A 23,546-nucleotide genomic window follows, 5' to 3' on the forward strand; every position below is an offset into this window, starting at 1 on the left:
GGCAAAACTGTGAAAATACATATCCAAGCGGTGCGTTTGGGCTACTGCAGGTATCTCCTGAGAAAATACAAGAGATCATCCTCATCCTACTCCCCCCCACCCCTGCGGTGCTCGAAGAGGAGTGTGGTAAAGAGAGTCCTTTTTTTTGAGGTGATCTGTATACCGAGCAAGGGGCCGTCAATGAGAGCGCAAACCGAGAGGTGAACCGGCGTGTGCGCAAAAACAAAAAAAACAAACAACAACCAATCAAACAAAAATCTCCCTCTAAACGCGAGGGTGGCGAGCAGGGACGAAGAGGACGAGCAGATAAACCCGTCCCTGTTCTGAAGAGGAGCACGGTCCTTCCTCTTACATCGCAAAGATGGGGAACCGGGGAATGGAGGATCTGATTCCTCTGGTTAACCGCATGCAGGATGCTTTCTCCTCCATAGGGCAAAACGCAAACCTTGACCTGCCGCAGATCGCCGTGGTGGGCGGCCAGAGCGCGGGGAAGAGCTCGGTGCTGGAGAACTTCGTCGGGAGGTAAGTAGCTTTTCCAGGCTGCAGTGGATGTTAGTGCGCTCCGGTGCATCACTCAAGCGGCCCAGTCCCCATCCCCCTTGAAAGCAGGTTCAAATCCACCAGAGAGGCTGCACCGAGACTTGGACAGTCCAAATAGGCGCAGATTCACCTACTTTTAATGCCTTGTAACTCTAATGTCTTCCACTGACACAGCACTCAGACAAGCAGATTATTTTGTGAGGCCTACATAAATCCCCGGGGAAGTTTATCTGTTTACTCCTGCATGATGCATTCATGGGCCACAAATTCCCGTTCGAGCTCAATGTTTAATTTGGTGACCCATTTGTGATTAAAAAAAAAAAAACCTAAAACTAAAAGTAAGGTGCTTTGAGTTTATAAACCTGGCTATTGTTTTGATACAAGTGCGCTTTTTTTTTTTTTTTACATGGTCACTATTATAAATCCCCAGAGGTCTAGGTTTAGACAGGCAGGGTCAATGTAAAGGCTGACTTCATGTAAAACAGATACAGTATCAGGCTGCTTGTGTTGCTTTGTGGCAGGGCTACCATTTTGTTGCCCACAAGCTGTTCACTCCTCAACAGACAAGTGAGCATAAAAGGATGCTTGTTGTGCGTGGAGGTTTCAGCTTTGCAAACGTGTAGTTTTTTGTTGTTGCTGTGTTTTGATTGCTCTGTCTGCCTTAGTTACTGCTCCTGTTGATGATGATACAAAAAAAGGAAAAGGGAGCAAATTTGATCTGTTTTACTGCAGTCTCCTCTGACCTTGTAAGAGAATGAGAGTCCACCTGAGCTTTGAGCCCTTCTAGCTCAGCTCACCCATCTGTCTGCCAGCGCTTATAATGCTGGAAGTGAAGCTTACTGCATGCAGAGAGCAACATGGGTGCTAAAAACAGGGGTTTCAACCCTGTTTTCACTTTATGCCAAGATTTCTTTTTTTTGTGCTTTTATAGTGGGGTTATGCTTTGTGCACAGACGTTTGATTCAGCAGAATTTCTTGCTTAAGCAAGCTTAGAGTGTATGCATATGGAGGCTCCCAGCCAACTCACCCCCAAGGCCTGGGTATTCCATGGCAAAATGTCATTTATCCAACTGGACAGAGATAAATCCATCTGTTCAGCAAGTGATTTCCTTTTAAAGATTTGGAACAGATCCTCCCCTCCCAGGTAGATTTATAGGTCTACCATAGGTCAACACATGGTCACTAATCTCCATCTTAACTGGGAGTAGGCGAGGCCTCCCATATAATATATGCACAAGACCACTTGAACAAAAGGAAAAACATAGACTCTTCTATAGGAAGACAGCAAAATTTTACGATACACAATGAAACCAAAAAACACGACAAATGTTCTGAAAACATGAAAAACCAAATCAGAAAACATGACATTTCAAGTAAAAAAAAGCAACTTTTTGTGTTTTCTGAAAGGATGTAGCATTCTGTAGCATCATATTTGAAGTGTAGTCTTTTTCTGTATCTGTATGTATTGTTTTGTCTGTGAGATGTCGTGTTTTGTGATTGATTATGTTTTCTGAAGTTTTTTTTTCTTTTTCTAATTTGTCCGGTCTTTTTTTGTTTGTTTTTTGTTTAAAAGCTCTTCGTTTATTCATCGCATTTTGTGCAGCTTCATCACAATGTTTTTTTTTCCACATATGCAGTTGTAATGTATTATTCAAGACCTGTTAACAGACTGCCGTTCCTCTTTAACTACACGGGCAGGTAAATTATGCTTTATATCATTCAGTGGCAAAAAGCACAATTGTAAAAACCATGTTGAACGACATCTTGCTATCACTTATGTCATTTGTCTTGTCTCTCTTTTTTGTAGCCCTGTCAGTTTTTTGTGTTTTTCAAAACGATCTTTTTACGCTCATCACTGGATCGCGGTGTGTTGCATCACTCAGCTGTAGTCATAGAAACAGCTTGTGGCTAATTATGCTTCCCTACTCAAGGGACCGGGGCTTAGATGAAGGACAGATTTAAACATTCTTACAAAGATGGGTTATATGAACATGGCAAATAGATGACTTGCCAGCCTTTGCGAGTGAGATGTTCAGTCTTTGCTGCTGTGTAGAACAGATTGCTGCGTAGTATGCTGCGGCGCTTGTGTTTATATTTGCTCCTCTGGTCCAGCTGCAGTGATGTTGCTCAGCTCCTCCCTCTACTCCAGTCTTCCACCTTCCCCCAGTCACCCACTGTGCTTGTGTTATCAAGCTAACCCAACACAACACTTACAATGCAGTGTGTTATCACACGTGACAAAGCTTCTTTTTTCCATCTTTATCTTCCGTTCCCTGCGTCTATGATACAGAGGTTCACTTAGTCTGTCATTAAGATCCCTGTATATCAGCCCTTTTCTTTATTTGAGATAAACAACCCCCAGGTTGATTTTTATTCCCCTCACACTGCGGGCTCTTTCCACCCTCTGTAAGGTTTTGAAGCTTATGGCTCACCCAGACACGCAACCGGAAAGAATAAACCTTCAAATGGCAGAGTGACAAATGAGAGTGCAGTTATTTCAGGCATATTGGCTGTTTTAAATCGGATTCACTGGTCTACAACTTGTATATCTGGTGGATTAAATACATCAAGAAATGAAGACATTAGTTGTTTTTTCTTTCAAGAAGTCTGATTATCAAAGCATCATTCCAACCTAATTGTCCGGGGATGTGGGCAAATACCAGCAACTACACAATCAAAAAAGTTGGACTTGATTTAAGAGAACAACTCATCTCTCAGGTGGATTAGATGTGATTGGGTGCTGTTGCATACCTGGCAGGTGTGACTCAGAGACAGCCAAAAGCTGTGTATAAATGCCGTACTAATATGAAGGAATGTCAGAGGGCACAAATCAAATTAGTCTGTTCTTCCTTGTTATGTGTCCTTTACTGTGTCTCGATCCTGCCTCGAGTCGTCCTTGCAGCGAGCTGGTGCTGTCCTTTGTACTTTCACCATTTGGTTTAATGTTTTTCATGCCAGTTTGACCTTTGTTTCCCAGTCTTTCATGGCTCTTGATTGAAATTCAGCTCAGCTTGTGCTCTGTCGTTGGTAACGTACGACTGAAGAACTCCAAGGCAAACACAGCAAGGTTAACATAAAAATACAGGGTTTCACAAAACCCATTCAAGAGCTGGATTTTGTGTTTGCTCAAAGCTGATGTTTTTCAAATACTTTTCCTCTCCTTTGCTAATTTTTGTTTTATATCCTTTCTCTTGCCTCTGACATTAAGAACGTAATATGTATGCGCCCTCGGTCTTCTTTGATCGATAGAATGATTTACAATTAATTTATTTTTTTCAACCAAAAGACAACATAAGAAATATATGTTGCATATAGCCATTTTTATTTTTTCTTTGTTGATTTTTTTCTTTCAATGACCTGGTATTTTTCTTTACTATCCAGGAAAATGGCCTCTTGAGATAAAAAAATCTATCTAGAAAAAGTTTATTCAGTGTCAGAAAATCGGGAAAAACTGTCGTCAGTTTCACACCACATGAGCTCAGAGACCAAAGATATTAGTTAAAAGACAAAAACAAAGAAAGGCAGAAAATCCTCAGCAAAAGGAGCTGAAACCATTGAATGTTTGGCATATATCTGAATTATGGACATAACATTTCTACAAGCTTGTGTGTTATACCTGTTCACGCAGGTCAAGCTTCGCGGTGCGTTGGTCTTAGATTTTCTTGTCACATAGCTTTGGTTCGCCTGTGTTTGGCAACATAGAATAAGACATTTAATGAATATAAATCGGAGCGCGACTGCTGTTCACCATTTAGGGTTGTCACCCAGTCAGTATTTTAGACTCCCATGAGTCTAATTATCACAGACAAAGCAGGTCTGTTGTGCTGAACACATGGAGCAACAGCTGGGTGAAGCCTGTTAGCACACAGTGGTTATGGAAATGATGGTTAAGTTAAAGTTAATATTGTTTTATCAATGAAGTAACATTTAACTTTTTAAAAAGATAGATGAAGGTGATCAGAGAGTCAAAGTGAAAGCAGTCAACAAAATAGCAAAGCTGCTGGAGACCCTGTCATGATGCAGGTTTGTTTAAATAAAAGCTGTATTTGTCTTGTATTGTGAGTCGAATTAAGTAGTCTGTGGAGATGAGGATCTCTGGAGGAGGCACAAATACACTATAGGAGCTGTGTCAAAAGCTGTTCCATAAAATAACCTGATGCAGTTGTATGTCTGTTTCAGGAAGGCTTAGATTCAGTCTGCCGAGTCTTTCGACCAGCAGAGTGGTCACTTTAATGCGCTGCTTGCCTCAGTGTACAGCTCAGTATTTGCCCAGAAGGTTGTTTCAGTACCACGGACAGCTCTCTTTGAAATGCTGACCAATGAATCAGCAGGACTCACTCCCACGAATACAACAAAGGCTGAATGTCATCGCCAATGACAGCTGCTTTCATGTGTTACAGCTCTGTCATCATGGGAGACTAAAGAGCTCCTCAGGTTAATGTCACCAATGGATTATAAATATAATTGGCATTAAATGTATTCCTCATTTTGGCACTCTAAAAATATCTTGTCCAAAAAACAAACAAAAAACCCCCAAAAAACTCTTACTAAGAATTGTTCAGAGAGATAAAAGGTCAGATTAGTCCTTGATACGAAAAAATAGTAAAAGGGTTATATGCAACACAATGTTTTGCTGTGATGCAAATCAATCCAGGAGTGTGTTGCTGCTGCATTACTGACTGAAGCTTGTTGTTATCAGTGAAGGCTGCTGGCATTCACATACAGTAGAACTACACCATAGATATATTTCACTCCAGGCTGTCATCTTTGTTCCAACTCCCCACATTAAGCTTATGATATATAGCTGGTGTCATGTTACATAACGCTGAGGTTGAGGGCTGAAACTGTACCGTAGAGCAGCTACATAGACATGGATGGTCCCTTAATGACTAACTGTAGGATGATTATAGTCTAATGTGAAGGTTTTACAGCACAGAAAAAATAGTATCATGTGATGCGTGATCTATATTTGATTCTCCTGCAGTTTAATGTTTTACCTGGATTCTCTCAGTCTTCTCACACAAACAGATTTCTTAGGTTTGTGTCTCCTCTAAGGCAATGAGTAAATTATTTCTACGTTTTGTTTCTTTTGCTACTTCAATCGAGAGAAATTTATGTTTAACTGTTACAATTCCTTTTTCATGATGCTTCTTCTTCTTCTCCACTATCCCTCTGAGAGATTTGTTTTGTTCTTACCACATTTATTTTACAGTTTTATTTAATTTACAAATTAGTCTTAAGTTTTGGTGCTCAGTGTGCATGATCATTAGCTGAAGTTTGATTTAAAAGAACAGTTCACAATGAATATACCTCAATCTAATCTTTTATATGAATGCATGATGAATGATAATCTAATGATATATCATTTCAATTAGGAAGCAAAACTACACAATTTCAGTAAAAAGTTACATGATATGTATAAATGTATAAATATGTCATATATATATGTAAAAAACTAATTGTACTGAAAGTTAGCTCCATCGCCTCAGAGCAAGAGGGTTCCTGGTTCGAATCCCGGCTGGGGCCTTTCTGTGTGGAGTTTGCATGATCTCCCCGTGTATACGTGGGTTCTCTCTGGGTACTCCTGCTTACTCCCACCATCCAAAAACATGAATTACAGGTTAATTGGTGATTCTAAATTCACTAGCTGTCCCTAGGAGTGAGTGTGAGTGTGCATGGTTGTGTGTCTGGTTTGTCTCTGTGTGGCCCTGTGATGGACTGGTGACCAGGGTGCACCCTGCCTCTCACCCATTGACAGCTGGGATAGGCTCCAGCCCCACCGCGACCCTAAATTGGATTAAGTGGTAATAGAAAATGGATGAATGATTGAATATCATGGTTTAAATGGATTTCTTTCTAACAAGATCATTCTGATGCAAATTGATAACTTTTTATACTGTCACAACACAACTTTTGAAAATGATTCCCAAACACATAAAAGACTCAGTACTTACTAATGTGTTTTTTGACTGCAACTACTGTAATAGTAATGTGAATTTATTTTTGTCTTTTGTCTAATCTATCAATCTATCAATGAAACTGAAACAAAAAAATAAAACTGAAACTGATCAAATAGTTATTTCAGCTATTATTAGTTTCAGTTCTCTCATGGAAACTTCTCAGGAAATCATTAGGAATTTATGGTAGCTGTAAAATGAGGTGTTATAGGTCTTGTTGCAGTGATAAAATCTCCTAAAGACGGAGGTAAACTGTTAAAGCTGAACAGGAAGACACAGGAAGAGTGAGAAAGCAGTCATTGAGAGACAGAGGACATCATTTGTTCTGACGCTGCCCCAGAGGATTACCACTAATCTCTGTTTGGGCCACAGCTTGCCTCCAACACATTCTCCCATTGGCTCCGGTCTAATCTCTATTCCCACCATCCAGCTGCCAGGAGCGCCATTGGCTCTATCGTTCACAGTGGTTCACAGCAGTACATGTTCGTGTGTGTGTGTGTGTGTGTTCTATTTATCTGCAAAAACGGTCCTCTCTTTCTACGTCCTATTGTGGAGGAAACTCCTGGTTGTGATGGTTCACTGCTGTCAGGTCTCATAATGCTGCATTAGAGCAGGATTAGATGAGGCTCAGCGTCTGGGAATCGGAAGTGAGGTGACGGGCAGCGGGTTGAGTTAATAAAATTATGACTGTGTCTTACAGAGAACCTATGACAGACATATAATAGTAAACACATAGATTTTCAATAATTAAACAAGAGTGATTGGAGATAAAGGAAATTAAATAAATCTGCCTATTCAATCCAGATCGTCTGTAAAACTGTAGCGGCTTACAGGGAAGTCATGAAGACAGATGTTACTTGAAAATGACTGACACAACAAAATGAAAAATCATTTAAAATGAAGTTTAAAAACACCCCAAAACTGAAGTCTTTTTAAGCGTGGCTCTCGTGTTGGAGTGAAAACTTTCTACATGAGCAACACAGAGAGGCTGTGTGTATGTGTGCCCTCACCGTGGAATTTGGGTGTGTTGGTTTTGGATCCCTGATTGTAAAAGAAGCAATGAGTCACTGCTCCACAGCCGCTGGCACTCACTAGATGCTTGTGTGTGGGCGTATGTATGTGTGTGTTGCACTACAGCAAATTAGAGAGAATGAATGAATGAACAAGTGACTGAATGTCCCCATAAGTTTAATCTATTAAGTCTATCAGTGGGAAACTGATTTTTAGAGCCATCAGTCAAATTAATCTTCTGGTACTCAGCTGTGGGACCACTGCTGTAACACTAAGTGTGTAAATGACATAAATCAGTGCTGTTAGCATCCTCACACACAACCTCCTCTACCTAAAGCAGATTAGGACTTTGAAAATCTATAAAATGCAATGAAGTGAATCAAGCCTATATCTGTATCTATTCATATATTGATATAGATATATCTATATATATGGAAAACGAGTACAGTCAGCTCTGTCTTGGTCAACTACAATGGTTAAATAGTGCTTCTATCCTAATGAATGAGCAATGATAATCGCAGAACAAAACACTGACAGAGCCCATTTTTGAGTGTAATGAGTCATTTTACCTTTAAACTTAAAGTATATTTTGCCTCCAATACTACCTCTGTAGATATTGTTATGTAGGACATTTATTGGGATTTCTATTGTCCTTAAAAAAATAGTTCTGTGTGTTTCTTTAGACAGCTGGAGCAGTGTGCCTTCTTAGAATAAAGTTACCAAGTTGTTTTGGTCTCTAAAAATGTGAAGCAAAAGTGAAACAAGAAAATGTTACTTGAGGGAATCCAAGTTTGCCATGTCAGTGTTTTTAATGTTATGGTTGATGTGCACTGTTGTGAATATAGTGATGTTGTAAATGTCATAAAGTCAGTTGAGTAGATGTTTAGAGGTAAAATAAACCAACAATGATGAAGTTGACAAAACAGTATACTGCCCCATTTCGATACAGAAATAACAGAGAGGTACAACATTATAGTACATCCAAGGAGATTAAAGGATAGCTGCCACAACAATAAACGGGAACCTGCTCTGTCATCTCTGATCCTGTCCTAGATAGTCAAATATAGAGAAAAATCCATCAGACGTTTGATTTGAGAGATTTTTCAGCTCACAATTTAGAGTGTAAACACTGTTGCCAGATATAGATATAGTATGCTAAGTGTGCTGATTTTAACTGCTTCATGCAACCTTGAAATGATTGAACTAATCTGTGTAATCCTTTTTTTTTTTTTTTTTTTACATTTTAGCCCTCTACATTGTATCTCCATGGTCTAGTCATTGTGTCTGTGTGGGTGTTTTCATCCCCTGCTTCACTGTGGAGGATATAACAGAGGAGGGTGGTTGAGGGTGGAGTCTGTCAGCTTCTTACAAGGATTAGGTAAATAATAAGTGAATGAAGAGACGGAGATGGGAGAGTCCCGCTGCCGTCAGAGTGTGATGGGCTTATAGACGGTCTTTTCAGTAATTAAAATGTGTTAAGCAGATAAATGCACATGACTGAAAACTCAGTCTGTCTGTGGCTTCTCTCATGTGGGAAGGTGAGGAGGAGTGGGGTGAGAGGAAGACCTGCAGTTAAGACCATCTGTCCTCTCTAAAATGCATCCAAGTGGGAGAGAGGGAAAGCCGCCCACATGTACTCTTGCAGGCTTTAGGACCAGCGGGAACACATAAATGTTATGAGATACAATAACAACAAACACTGAAACAAAATATAGAAAATAGGCTCTTAGCGCAGGAGTATGATTTTATTTTTCTATTCTCCACGTGACACACTGCAGGTTGGAAAATGATTAAGAAGGACTGATCAGTGGAACTCATCAGCTTGTAGTTTTATGAGATTATCACAGTGTTTCAAGAAAGTTTGCACTCGTGGAAGTTCAAGAACTAGTGCTACCTTAACTGATACCCTCATTGTTTTTTTTATTTAAGAGAGGTGGTAGCAGCAGTATGTCACTCTTTGCTCGTCGTCTTTGTTGTCACTCCAATTAATGGCATTTGATTGTGTATCACAGCGCTGGACTGTCAGAGCCAGAAAAGTTTCCAGCAACTAGCAGAGACAAAATAAGTAGTTTATCACCCTCCACGAGCTGTTGTTTAAATGAACCATTGAAAATTGGATTAATAATCCAATCAGAATACAAATTCTTCAGGTCAGACTGACTCAGTATAGCTCAATCAGAATAGATTTTGATAATATGATCAACGGGAAATTGTGGCCGTGTACATTATAGGCTAAATCTGGAGGAATGAATATGTTCTCTCTGCGCATGCTTGAAGCATGTTGGGGTTAAAGTGACGAGATGAGTTTCAGACAGTCAAAAGTGTTATTTTAATGACATTTTTTGCGGCACGTCGGATCGCTTCATTTAGTGTTCATGCAAACACCTGATTTCTGTTTATCTTTCAAACTGATAGACTGTCCTGTGAGCAGTAGAGGCAGATTTGTATCCTTTTGACGAAGACTTTCAGGTTCAGGGCACAAATGTGAGAGATGTGGCACACTTTTCTCAAAAATGTTGACCGATTCTTTAAATCTAGAGCAAAGTTTTGCCAAATTTAAATGCGTGTCATTAACTCTGAGAATGACTCAACTGCATGAAGTAAAGTGACAAATTCACTTTGATTTCATTTTGAATACTGTCCAAACAGTATTAGTCTTTAGATGAATAATTTCTTGATTAGAACCAGAGTTTATAAAAACATTTCTGCTTTTCATCAGACTGCATAACGGCAGTTCTGTTATCTGCGTGCAAAAAAAACACAAATACTTTTAAATTCCAACTGTTTGATAAAGCTACAGTGGAAGTGTCTTTAGCAGCCACTTGTTATTGTTCATGCACCAGTGAATGACAACTCTCTTGTCAGCTGGTTGAGGAGCACTCTGTGCCAGTGGCGAGTTGACGCTGGTGTTGTATAAGCAGCTGAAAGAAAACAAGGCCTTGCACATAAGAAAGCACTAAAAACACGCCAGCAAGCAGAGGTCAGTCTGAACACATGCTCTCATCCTGACACAAACACACACTTCACACTCAGCTCATCCACATCAGAACAGAGTTGCAGTCATTAACAGAAGCACTTTCATTTGCATCAACTCTTACAAGTTACTCTCTGTTGTTTTCAGACAAGCTGTAAGAGTAGACGGTGAGAAACAAATGACTTTGTTTGTGAACTCACTTTTTTCCTTTTTTATATTCAGGAATTTTAGAAGTTGGAATAAACGTGAACCACTGGTGGGATTTGACTGCATAGTTCAACAGACATATTTGTCCCATTTCTCCATCCTGTCAATTCTTTTTAAGGAGAAAAACATTGGAAGACACTGAGATGAGCAACGTCGGTGCAACTTTTCATTTTGCCCTGTTGCTTTCATATTTTTGTAAACTTTCCATTTAGGGCACATTGTCACAGTGAGCCTCCAGGCTGCACAGGCGCTGTCCAGGTTTACTCCAGGTTTATTGTGTTAAGCCGCACACTGGATAAGTTGGCCATCAGAATATCATGTAACTAACTTCAGTAACTGATTAATGGTTTCAGACATTTCTAAAGCCAAATCTTACAAATGAATGTTGCTTCCTCAAGGCTTTTTTTTCTAGGTGAGATTTTGCCACTTTTGTCATTTAAAATAATGAAACCTCTTTTAGTTTTAACTTAAAGGATAAAAAAAAGGACATGTGACATATGATTTATTGTAACAGAGACGCTTGTCAGTGTTTTCTGATATCTTTTCTTTTTTTTATCTGTGGACCAATAGATCAATAGATGAATTGATTGTGTATTGATAAGGTATATTACTTTGTATGCTATGTTCTTATGTTTTGATAAACGAGACAAGACAGACACAGAAACAATTCAAATGATCTGTGATATTTTGATAATGTGTCAAAAGGTAACAGTTCTCTCACACTTCACGTTCTTTTATTGATTTATAGATTAATCTTTCGGTTAATTAACTGATGACAACTCTTAAAAGTAGAATTTTTCATTGTTTTAAAAAAAACGTAAATAGAGCCAGAATGATTTATTTAAAGCTGCAGTCTGCAACTCTTTTTCAAGCATAATGCCTGGAACTGTCCGGGGATTCTGAAAGTAGTACATTAAATACCCCAATACAAAAAAAAAGAGTTCTCTAGGTCCCCTATATGTCCCGCTAGGTCCCTCCAAAGCCAGCAGGTTTGTTTACAAAATTGCAGACCGGACCGGTAAAAGGTAACCAATCAGGTTTACGAGCTGGGCTCTGCTGCCTGTCAATCACCGATTGTGCACGCGCGATACAAGGTAGGCTCGTCCCCACGCTTATTTATCTGGACTATTGAACTTCATTACGGGCTAGTCTACTTACTGTGTCTTCCATGATCGCAAATGACAGGTGAGTTGATGAATGAGGAGTCGTGTAGGCGCATCTGGCGTGCACGTAGACGTGCACGAGTTCTCATGTGTTTTGAAGGGGCGGGACAGGAAGTTGAATAACTTTTTATTTTTCGGTTAAAAAATAAGCATTTCTTGCATTTTGCGACTACGGAGGTCACTGTTTTCAACTTCAAGCGTTCTGATAGATCATGTAAACTCTTAAAATGCCAAAAAGTAGGACTTTACATATGACAACAACAAATCTTGCAGACTGCAGCTTTAAGGCCGTGAATTGAACTGAAGATGGACCAAGACAAAAAACAATTGATATATAGAGTCTGATCATTTTTGAATTTCATGCCTGCAACAAATGAATTAAAAGTTGTGAAAGGGGCTTGTTCACCACTTTTTGGCCACTTGTTGACCAGTCGGTGTAGTTTTGAAAGCAACTCGTGGTGTCCCTGTATATAGGATTGTAAAGAAAAGCAAACATCTGGGATAAACATCTGTTTTTTAGGGTGCTGAATGCTGAAACTTTTCACTGCCATGTGTGCTTTTGCCTTTTTATACCAAATAACACACACTGTTCATGACATATTGATTCTAAATGGCTGTATATGTTTTCACATATGAGTAATGTCCATGATGGCACTGTTACCCATACTTAAGTAGAATTTAAGAGTAATTGTATAGAATTTTACTGCATCTTCAGTCATTTTTGCTAATTTCAGTCTCTCTACTCTGTTGTCATTTTTGCTGACCATCATTCATGTCATCTGTCTGTGTGTCACAGGGATTTCCTTCCCCGTGGTTCTGGCATTGTTACCCGTCGTCCTTTGGTTCTGCAGCTAATGACCAGCCCCACAGGTAAAATGAAAACAATTCTTCTGTTTTCTCTTGTTTTTCACATCATGGGACACGAATGACTCCAGACTAACACTTAAAAATGTATCATCACGCAGCCTAAAGGCGTCAACACCACACAGTTCCTGACATGTCATATCTGTCTATATTGTAAGCATAGATGATATTACTTCACACGTAAAATTTTACTAGCCTCTCCGGCAATAATTATGTTTTTGTAGTTTTCTTCCCTTTGACAATATTCAGGAAATATATCATTTAAAAATTAATGAGAGCAGATTAAATATGAAGTGTATTTAAATGACTCTGTGAGGTCTTTGAAAGGATATTTTGAAATGTTGTTGTGGCTTTGCAGAGTACTGTGATTAAATCTCAAAGGGGTAGTAATTATGTATATGAATATTCCAAGTTATCATAAAAACAGCCTCTAGTGGCCACTGAAGGCACCATAACTCGAAGTGCTTCTGCACTGATTTTAACAGCCCATCCAGCTAAACCACGTTCCTCCTTGCTCCTCCTCTTCAGACACATGAGCGCTGGCCACTCAGCAGACGTCCTCTGTCACATTGTTCTTGTGCTTTTTGCAATAATGTAGCTTGAAGGCAATAATGTAGCTGGAAGAACTCAGCAGGTGAGATGCCTGGAGTGTAAACCCTCCTACTACCCCTTCCCATCACTCACCTCAACAAATTTTCCAATCATTCCAATCATCTCTGTAATGACAGCCTCATGTTACCATAGTTACACGTCGCTACGCTAAATTCAGGGAGAGCCTTTTCTCACAGTTTAGTGTGAATAGTGTTAATTAGAAATTAATTTGCCTTCAGCTAATTTGAACACACAGTCATGGCTGCTGGATTATTTATGAAATTAACCTTTAATTAAGCTATTGAATACTTTTTATCTAAAAAAAGGGTTGAACTGTGACTGCTCATCAGTGTTGAAAAACAATAGCTTCTTTTAAAGAAAAAAATTCTATTTATTGCAGTGTGTGGATTCGAGAACTTGTTGTTTATTTATCTTAAAATGATTTTGACATGTATTTTTTTTCCTACAGTTTTTTCCTTTTTTCTGCCTCAACCGATCGATGCGCATCCACTTTTCTGCAGTTTGACTTTTATTAATCTCTCCTTTTTTTGGTGTCCTCCAGAATTTGCTGAGTTCCTCCACTGTAAGGGCAAAAAGTTCGTAGATTTCGATGAGGTCCGGCAGGAGATCGAGGCAGAGACTGACCGCATCACAGGGGTCAATAAGGGCATCTCCCCAGTGCCCATTAATCTGCGTGTCTACTCGCCTCATGGTGAGACTGATGCAGCTCCCCTTCCACAAGAATTTGGGTGGATTTGCATGTTGTTTTACGTCTGTGTAGATTTGACCTCATTTGAACGGTCTGTCATTTCAAGAATTTCTTAACTATGTGCTGCTAAGATTTTATTAGCCAACAGGGCATATTGCTTTGTATTTTCTTAGTTCTACTTCTCCCATTTCTTCTCTCAGTGCTGAATCTGACCCTGGTTGACCTGCCGGGAATGACTAAGGTGCCGGTGGGTGATCAACCTGCAGACATTGAGTCCCAGATCAGAGAAATGCTGGCGCAGTTTGTCACCAAGGAGAACTGCCTTATGCTGGCCGTGTCCCCGGCAAACTCGGATCTGGCCAACTCTGATGCTTTAAAGATTGCCAAAGAGGTCGACCCTCAGGGTAAGTGTATGCATACAAGCACAAAACATATTCACACTCATAAAGTTTACAGAAATGTTGAAAAACAATTCAAAGAAACAATGATATAAGGAAAATACCCCCCAGTAAGGATTATTACTGATGTGACAAACTAAAACTACAATGTTAAGCCTCAGCTTAAACATGAAAGCATATCATTTTAGTTTAGGAATTGTAATATAAAAACAGTCAGTTTTGCCATATTTTTTTTGGTTTTTCTTTGAGTACAATATTTTTTTATTTTGGAGTGTGTGGTTTTACTCTGTACATCAGCGATTAACCACATTAGAAATTATGTTCAGGTTAGCTTTATGTTAAGTTTTTTGGATTGGCTGATTCATGTGAATTCTTATTTTGGGATGTGTGTGCATGCAGGTATGAGAACGATTGGTGTGATCACCAAGCTGGACCTGATGGATGAGGGGACAGACGCTAAAGACATCCTGGAGAACAAGCTGCTACCACTCAGGAGGGGTGAGTTCACAAACATGTGGAGAACCACATGTTTTTTCTACCTTAGGGCCAGTGTAGTGACACATTGTTTCCCTCTTGTGGTAGTAAGCCTCAAAGCTGCTCAAAGTTCTTAACCACTGGGGGGAAAAGATGAAAAATAAAAACAGAAGGGGGCTTGGATGAGTGGAATGTGGGAGGGAGTGTGATAAAGAAGCACTGAGTAAGAAATCAAAAGACAGTCAAAAAGGTGGATGAGAGGAACAGTTAAAGGAAGCAAAATATTTTGGAAAAGAGCTTGCATGTATCTTGCGGCTTTATGTTGTTGCTATGTGCTGATGCGATGCTTTTCTTTTCCATTTGTACTTGGTTAGACCCCAGGCATGTGCTTTTGAATATTTTCCATATCCTTTGTTTTTCTATGATTTTTCCCACTGTCTCTCTGTCCAGTGCTGTGGATGTTCACATTTACAAGGCTGCTGGCTCATAGTTGACTTAGTTACAGGGCATGAAACAGCTTTTAAAAGAGTGATGCATGAGGAAACTTAACTGGAGGTGAAATGGGATCCTTGTGACCGAACTCTCCTAGTTGTTTCTGCCATTTCTTATTCTGTTTTAAAAACATGTCAGTGTTTCATTTTTTGTTGTTGCTAAATGGAATATCTCTTTTATCAACCCGTGATATATATTATTTTTTTCAGTCTTGGGTTTCTATAAATGTGGTTTCCCAGAGCATATATTGTTTCTTGGTATGGAGTTCACATCAAGAAAACAACAGTCTAAGATTGCAGTAGAATGAGACTAAAATATATCATCTTCAAGCAAAAATACAAAGCTGTTTTCCAGCCTGCTCTTGCAAATTTTTAGGAAGTTGTAAAAAGAGTTGGATTTGGTGTTCTCTCTATAAATTCCTCCTGACAAAGTCTTTCTAACTGTATTGTAAATGTGTGTGGGGCTCATGTCTGTTATGTCCAGGTTACATCGGTGTGGTGAACAGAAGCCAGAAGGACATAGATGGAAAGAAGGACATTAATGCTGCTATTGCTGCTGAGAGGAAGTTCTTCCTCTCCCACCCTGCGTATAGACATCTGGCTGACCGTATGGGCACACCCTACCTCCAGAAAGTCCTCAATCAGGTGTGTGTAAAAGTGCACTTGCACATTTTCTATCATTTTCAAAGCAGCATGTATTTTCTAATATCCCCAGTACCCCCAGTGATCTTACAATGAGCTTTAATTTTCACAGCAACTGACCAATCACATCCGGGACACCCTGCCGGGCCTGCGGGCCAAGCTGCAGAGTCAGCTCCTCTCTATAGAAAAGGAGGTCGATGAGTACAAAAACTTCAGACCTGATGATCCATCTCGGAAAACCAAGGCTCTCCTTCAGTGAGTAGATGGATAGATAGATAAGTTGGTAGATGGATGCATTTGTTAATATATGTAACTCTGCCTCCTTGCAGAATGGTGCAGCAGTTTTCTGTGGACTTTGAAAAGTGTATAGAGGGCTCTGGGGACCAGATCGATACAGCTGAGCTGTCAGGTGGTGCCAGGATCAATCGCATCTTCCACGAACGATTCCCCTTTGAACTGGTCAAGGTGTGTACCCTGGAAAGTTTAAGAGGGTGTGTGTGGGAATGTTTGACTTCCAGGGGTTTTACTATCCCCTGGTTAACTAATGCAAACAGTTTGCACGATAGATCAGTTTCAGGTGAACCATTAGGTTACACCTTTTCCTGATTAGTAACTGTGTTTAAAAGAGGGGAAAAGGCAGTGCAGATAAAATACTATTATAGACACCATCACATGTTTAATGTTTCAAAACTTTAAAGAGCAGGATAAACAGTGTCGGGAACAAAGAAACATTCAGGATATTCCAATTAAATAAATTTAGCTGAAGCTTTCACTTCACACAGTGTAAAAATATTAACTAAGTCAGTGATTGTTGTGGAGTTGCTTTACAGAAACACATAATGTTGCACAAAGTGTGTAAACATAAAGGAGCTGGTGTCCATCCCCAGTAATTATGTATATCATTGGACACTTACAGTTGAATTAAAATATATAGTCCTAGTTTTGTCTCTCAATTTCTGATTATATCCCCTCGCTCATTCTAACTAAAATCAGCTGAAGTTTATTTGCATAATCTGTTGAATAAAAATCACTCTCATGTCATATTATGTACATAAAGAGATTACGGTTCTCTTAGAGAAATGTGGACGGGATTTTTCCATTATTTCTTTTCTAACTGTGGTCGCAGCGCAATAAAATGATCAGGTTTTTGCAGACTTTGGCTCAACCACAGTCTTAAACTGCTTTGAAGTGGACCTTTATGAGGTACTTATCCTTAGTCAGTGTATTACCTTCAGTTGATGGCAGTTAGTGGGCCCCTAATGTGAAGAAAGAAACCAGGGTACCAATATGGAGACCAGCAACTCCCATGCTCTGCGAGGTAGAATGAGTGTTTTTATCAAAAGACTAGTCCTCTCACTCTCTCACTCACTCACTCTCACTCACCCACTTTATAGTATTCACTTTAAGGAGGACTCACTACTGGATAGGTGTAACCCTCTGATGCATTTTGGGCTCTACTCGTAGGAGTTCATAATCATTTTTCATAGTTACATATCGCATAAACAAACGCTTGCTGGACAGGTACACACCAAATCTGACAAACACGTTGACAACATGTTGTCACTGACGTCTCCACAGCAACACTGACATGGAACAGACAAATAAATGTGCAGCAGTACTCTGTTTTAACTGTATCAGCTTCCACAAACATTGGCTGCAGCTGTAAATTCATATTTAAGATGAATTAATGTTTCCCACAAAAAGCAGTGAGATAACTTAAAACGAAACAACTGTTTTTCGAGCCAACTGAACAACTTCAGTTTCAAATATGGTTCCTTTCAAATAAGTTCTCCATCTCAGGCAGAAAACAAATGTAACTAGTCACTTCATGATATGAGAGTTCTCAGAGTCAGCAGTATCATTTGCTCCCAGGCATTCTCAGCAGGTATTAAAATCATTTTAACCAGCTGGGAGAAAAAGCACAGGTGGAATTGATAATATTTAAGGTTTCTCAGCTCTGTTTAGTGCCCCGGTAAATCACAGCAACGAGCTAACAGGAACAACAGCAGGACTTTTCCTATGTGAAATACAGCCCTCATAAACACACCTGTGGATTCCCCGTCTGACATGTTTGAACTGTCTTCTTGACAAAGTTATTGATCATACTCCTCTACTAACCTCAAGGAGTCTAAGCCTTTTTGCTCAAATATGTCACTCTGTTCACTGTTTCTGTACCTCTGTCACAACATCGATCCACATCTGTCTACTTTTCACATTGTCTTCATCCCAAACCTGACCCTCCTTATCCACCTTCTCCTCCATCTCTCAAAGCCTTTTACCTCATTCACCCCTGACATGGCTGATCCCTTTGTGCCTCCTCCCACTTTTACCTGTTATTCCTCCTTTTCTTCTTCCCCTCAGTTTCTCCTCTGTCCTCTCTTGACCTCCCTCTGAGGATATAAAAGTTACTGTCTGCAGCTCAGGCTGCAGAAAAATCCCACTGAGAAGATAGAGCAGGTTGCTTCCTAACCAGAGGATTGGCTCAAAACACAGAAAGTCTCCGTGTCTCAGATACATCAGAGGTCAATTCATCACAACGTTTTATGTGTTTGTAGAGCGTGTTTCGGAAGAAAATATTACACTGGAAGAAAGCAGGGATGACTGTGACATTGCAGTAAATAAAAAGGAGATACTTGTGCCATTTAAAAAAAAAAAAAGAAAAGATCATTGAAGAATAATAAATTAGCTGCCATGAAGTTTGCTGACAGAATGTCATGTCAATGTTTAATTGCCTTGTTTTCTGTTTTCCAGATGGAGTTTGATGAGAAGGAACTCCGCAAGGAAATCAGCTACGCTATCAAGAACATTCACGGCATCAGGCATGTCCGGCCTCCAGCTCCTCCCTCCATTCTTCCATCCCTCCTTTGTCACATCACCTCCCTCCATCTTTTGTCCCCATCACCACTGCTGCATTTAACTGCTTCTCTAATCCAGACTAAGACCCTTAGATTGATTGTTCTTTTGCAAAGTGATAGAAAAATATACAATCAGTTAGAGGAGTTTCAAGGTCAGGTAGTGGTTACAATGTACTTGTTAATTTTGCCTTTTCATTTGCTTTTGATTGTTTGTATATCCGTGCCTGTTTTACGTCTGTTCATCTGTACCTTCTGTCTTGCATGTGTGGTAGCTCACTCTCTTTGTCCTTGCATCCTGTTTGCATATGAGTTATGTGCACATATCATCCACTATGGCTAAAACAACAGGAGAAAAATAATTATATTAGGTGCCAAAATAGTCTTTGGTTTGTTCAAAGACAGTTTACAAAAAGCCTTTTGGATTTTTGAATTGAGACTTAAGGGCAATAACCATTTAAAGTGTTGAATATAACTTAACTGTGCAAAGAAATAGTATTTCATTTCCGCAAAAAAACAGAATCTTGGTAGTTTCTGTCACTAGTTTATCTGAGTTTAGAGTTTATCTGAAATCTGTTTGAGCAGTGATTCTAATAGCCAATCTTGATCTAGTTGCTTAAATTTATGCTTGTTTATTAGTTTATGTTTTGGGAGGGTAAAGTTCGATAAATCAAGGTAAATTAACGTTCTTCTCTCTGCCCAACCCTCCTCTCTCCTCCTGTCTTTCTCTCCACCTGCCCTCTCGTCTTTCGGCCCTGTGGCTGGTTCTCTCTGTGTCGGGCAGAACTGGCCTCTTCACCCCGGACATGGCATTTGAGACCATTGTGAAAAGGCTGATTGGGAAGATTAAAGAGCCTTGCACCAAATGTGTGGATATGGTCATTTCTGAGCTAGTCAATACGGTTAGGCAGTGTACCAAGAAGGTAAAAAAAAAACAAGAAAAAAAAAGTGAACAGTGGTTAGCACTTTTTGCTTTCAGCCCTCGTCCATAAAACGCCCTCAGCTGTTCACTCCCTTTTACTGTAACCACCTGGCTCTCTCCAGCCCTTGTTGTTGTTGGACAGCGAGGGGACACCTGGAGTGGGAGGGTGGGCTGCGGTTTACCTGCCTGCTTGTTTCCGCCTGTTATACCGCTTTGGACGGGTTGGCTGAACAGACTGGCTGTTGTTGATAGTTGTGCTGAAGAAATCCCATCTGGAAGCTGAGTGGAGATCAAAATATAGTTGCTGATGAAAGATAACACACCAAGGATTTAAAATGTTTAACTTGATTAATGCTCAACTGATGCAGCTTGATTCTGCTTCATAAATAAAGCTAATAAGAAAAGGGCTGTTCGTATAGTCCCCTTTCCACCTTTTTCTTATCTATTTAGACAGACATGTATTCGTAAAATTGATTGTTTATAATTCAAAAAATACCTGGCAACTTTATTGGATTACATCAGTTTCCAGACTCTCTTGTGTGTGAGATTGCAGCCGTGCACCTGCAGCCATGACAGTTACAGCTTAACGGCTTTTCAGCGTCCCTCAGGGGCTACTTATTGTAAGTGGGGCCAAAAGAAAGAGCAGTAGTCTTTATCCCAATAGATCCACTGTGACCAAATGATTTCTACAGCGGCTGGCCTGCAACACCATGGAGGCCTCAGAGAGTAAATGTTATGATTAGGCTCTCGCTGGAAGTCAGAGGAAGCGGAGGGATAGGTGGAGAAAGGGTCAACACCGGGGGACATCAGTGGGGTCTTGGCTGAATGTTGAGGTGCACAGCTGCAGTCTTGCGGTGTGTTGCTTCAAGTTTTTAGCTGGCAGAGTCGTGCAGGCTGGGAGATCTCTCTATTTCTCACAATTTCTCTTGTCTTCTCTTTCTGTTCGCTCTTCCATCATAGAAAGAGACTCCAGAACTGCCCTGTTTTAGAATGGCTTCAGGGGAAACCAAATGTCTCACTTGCATTTTCTTCCTTCTGTGCTGTGTATCCTTCCAACCCCCAAACCTCTTCTTGTCATTCTCATCTTCAATCTACTATCTCTTCTTTTCTCCAATCTCCAATTTTTACCCCACTTTTTATGGTCCTCCTCTTTTACCATTTGTTTTCACTCCTTTGGTTTTTCTTTGTCTCCTCACTTTCTCGCTCTTCTCCTCGTACAACTTTCATCTTTCTTTGTCATTTTCTCTGGTTTCTTTCTTTCTCTTTGTTTTTTTTTGTTTACACCTTTCTCTCGTGCTGCCTGCTTATCCCAACAGGACGGGGCTATTCACCCCTGACCTGGCCTTTGAGGCCATAGTGAAAAAGCAGATCCAAAAGCTGAAGGAGCCCACACTGAAGTGTATAGATATGGTAGTGAGTGAACTCACCTCCACCATACGGAAGTGTAGTCAAAAGGTAAAATGCTTAAGAGAATTAAGCCACTTTCAATATATGTTAACCTCACAGGTACGGGTAGACTGATGGCTGGAGATGCTTGTCAGCGTCATATGAATTGCATAGACTGTCCTCAAACTCAACACTTTTTATGAACTTTTACTTGGAAAAAACTTTAATGAAAATAGTGCTAATATAGTGTAACGACCACACATAATAAAGCCTTCTTAATTTCATTCTTAAATTTTTAATGTATCATAATTTCTTTTCTTGCCGCAAATGTCATTAATCCAGCACCCATCATTTACTGAATTATTGGGGGAAATTCCAATCTTGACTTGATGGTGGTACTAGAGCAAAAAAAAAATCAGGGAATCGACAGTGTAATTACATTTTCACCCTGAGAGTGACAGTAATAAAGGCACTATGTAAATACAGGTTGAGGCATTACAAAACCACAAAGGTCACCATTTTGGTGGAGCTGAATTCATAAATCTCTAAAATCAATAAGCTTCATCCAGTGGTAACTAAAGAATTAGACTAAATTGGCTGCTTAATTATCTCAGACTGAGTGTTGGACTGATAAAATGATAGAGCAGGTAGTGGTTATAAAGTTTCCTTATGTCAACTTGAAATTAAATGATTTACATAAAGAAAAAAACAACAATTGTAGGCTTGATTCACTTTAAAAGAGAGCAAATTGAAGTTTTCAGCCAGCATAAATCAGTCTATCCTTACTCCATGTAATCTGCATTTTAATTCGACTTTATTTGTCATTTGTCTTCTGTCAGTTATTGGCCTTACACTGATAATTTACAAAACTGCATGCTAGAAAATTTTCTTTTTTACGTTATTTTATCTCATGATGTCTGTGAGAGTTAATTCTGAACAAAATCATGCAACCCTGTTTCCAAAGAGTTAAGATGCTGCGTAAAATGTAAAAAGAAACAAATGCACCGATCATAGAAATGTCATTTTTATCCTTTGTTTAACACTGTTATTGTGGAGCCATGTGCAGAATATAATTTGACTTTGTCTTGATGAAATCAGATAATATCAGGATGGCAGTATATTTTGCTTCAAAACATCTATAGTTTATTATATGTTAATGTGAGGGCCAGAAGTAGTTAAAGGAGGTGGGCGTGGCTTTAAAATCTGAATTTGTACAACTTGCTCTCAGTACAACTCCTCCCTCTCTGCTGTGCTTCAGCTTTGCCGCCAAAGTTTTTCCCTGTGCACACATACAGCCTGGTAACCATAGAAACTGTAGAGGTGGCCTTAGTTGACACAGGCTAGAGAGTCCTTCTGACTCCTCCTAAATGTTTTCACTTAGGTACTTTCGCTTAATGGTGCCTTCACAGATGTAAAACTTACTCATGCCATGTACCCTGTGGCACTATTGTGCCATCATTGAATCAGGTATCAGTTGGCTGTTAGCCTTCCAGATTGAGAGTCCTACATTTTGAGATGTCTCACGGACTTTACTGTTTGTTACCACCAGTGGGGAGGTCATTTATAGAGCTCTATGTACTCATAGAACTGGCGTTACCCTCTTGTTTTGTATCTCAGAAAGTTGGATAGCTTTAGATGTCCTATATGAGAAAATACATCTCATTCTAAAGTGAATATAGGCTTTAATAATTTGCAAATCATTGCATCTTTGGAAACATGTTTGTATTTTTCTGTCTTTGTCAGTATACTAGAGTGACTGATTGTGAAGTTCCACTCACAGACTAACTCACTCACTCAGAGCGTCTCTTTATTTCTCTTTTCATTTCTATTTCGTCCTTTCCATCCTGCCATCCTCTAAACCTTTGAATCGACTGCTTCCTCGCATATGTGTGACCTCCTTTGGATTTCTCAACTGTGTCACATTTTTATCTCGATTTCACTTTCAGAGACATACGGTATTTAAAGATACTGTATTCTAATATACAGTGTTTGGGGAAATCCACAAAGGGGTCAGTTTGAAGTCTTCCTCCCTGTCTGCCATTCTTCCCTCCCTCCCCTCTCTGCCTCTTTGCATTGCATGTCAATCTGAATCACTGTGAATGTCTCTGCCTGATGTCTATTTTAAAAAGAAGAACAAACATATTTTTCCACATTTAGTCAGTGATGTGTTTTTGTGCCAGTTTTTGAAGGAACTGAACACTTCTACAGATTTTGACAGCCTTTGTCTGTCTTCAGGTTGCAGTGCATCTTTCCAGTTGCAACACTTAATTTACATTCAGTATTTTCTTTTTCATTGGTTTTGTTTTATTTTCATGGTTTTCAAAATTTTCTGCTGTTGTTGTGAATTTAACAAGCTTTGAAAACC

General features: G+C 39.6%; 1 protein-coding gene across 6 annotated transcripts in view; it reads left to right on the forward strand.

Annotated features, from left to right (window-relative positions):
• Positions 1-113: 113 nt before the first annotated feature.
• Positions 114-23,546, forward strand: part of dnm1a (dynamin 1a) — a 53,585-nt gene continuing 30,152 nt past the window's right edge. For all 6 annotated transcript variants that reach the window (XM_075455313.1, XM_075455311.1, XM_075455312.1 and 3 more), the window contains exons 1-10: positions 114-522; positions 12,649-12,722; positions 13,870-14,019; positions 14,217-14,420; positions 14,814-14,912; positions 15,864-16,024; positions 16,134-16,276; positions 16,351-16,486; positions 18,773-18,840; positions 19,658-19,796. In XM_075455313.1, the coding sequence (XP_075311428.1) occupies positions 362-522; positions 12,649-12,722; positions 13,870-14,019; positions 14,217-14,420; positions 14,814-14,912; positions 15,864-16,024; positions 16,134-16,276; positions 16,351-16,486; positions 18,773-18,840; positions 19,658-19,796 (1,335 nt within the window). In that variant the 5' untranslated portion in view covers positions 114-361. The remainder of the gene's footprint in view (positions 523-12,648; positions 12,723-13,869; positions 14,020-14,216; positions 14,421-14,813; positions 14,913-15,863; positions 16,025-16,133; positions 16,277-16,350; positions 16,487-18,772; positions 18,841-19,657; positions 19,797-23,546) is intronic.

The sequence above is a fragment of the Odontesthes bonariensis genome, chromosome 22, assembly GCF_027942865.1.
Source record: "Odontesthes bonariensis isolate fOdoBon6 chromosome 22, fOdoBon6.hap1, whole genome shotgun sequence".
Taxonomy (NCBI): domain Eukaryota; kingdom Metazoa; phylum Chordata; class Actinopteri; order Atheriniformes; family Atherinopsidae; genus Odontesthes; species Odontesthes bonariensis.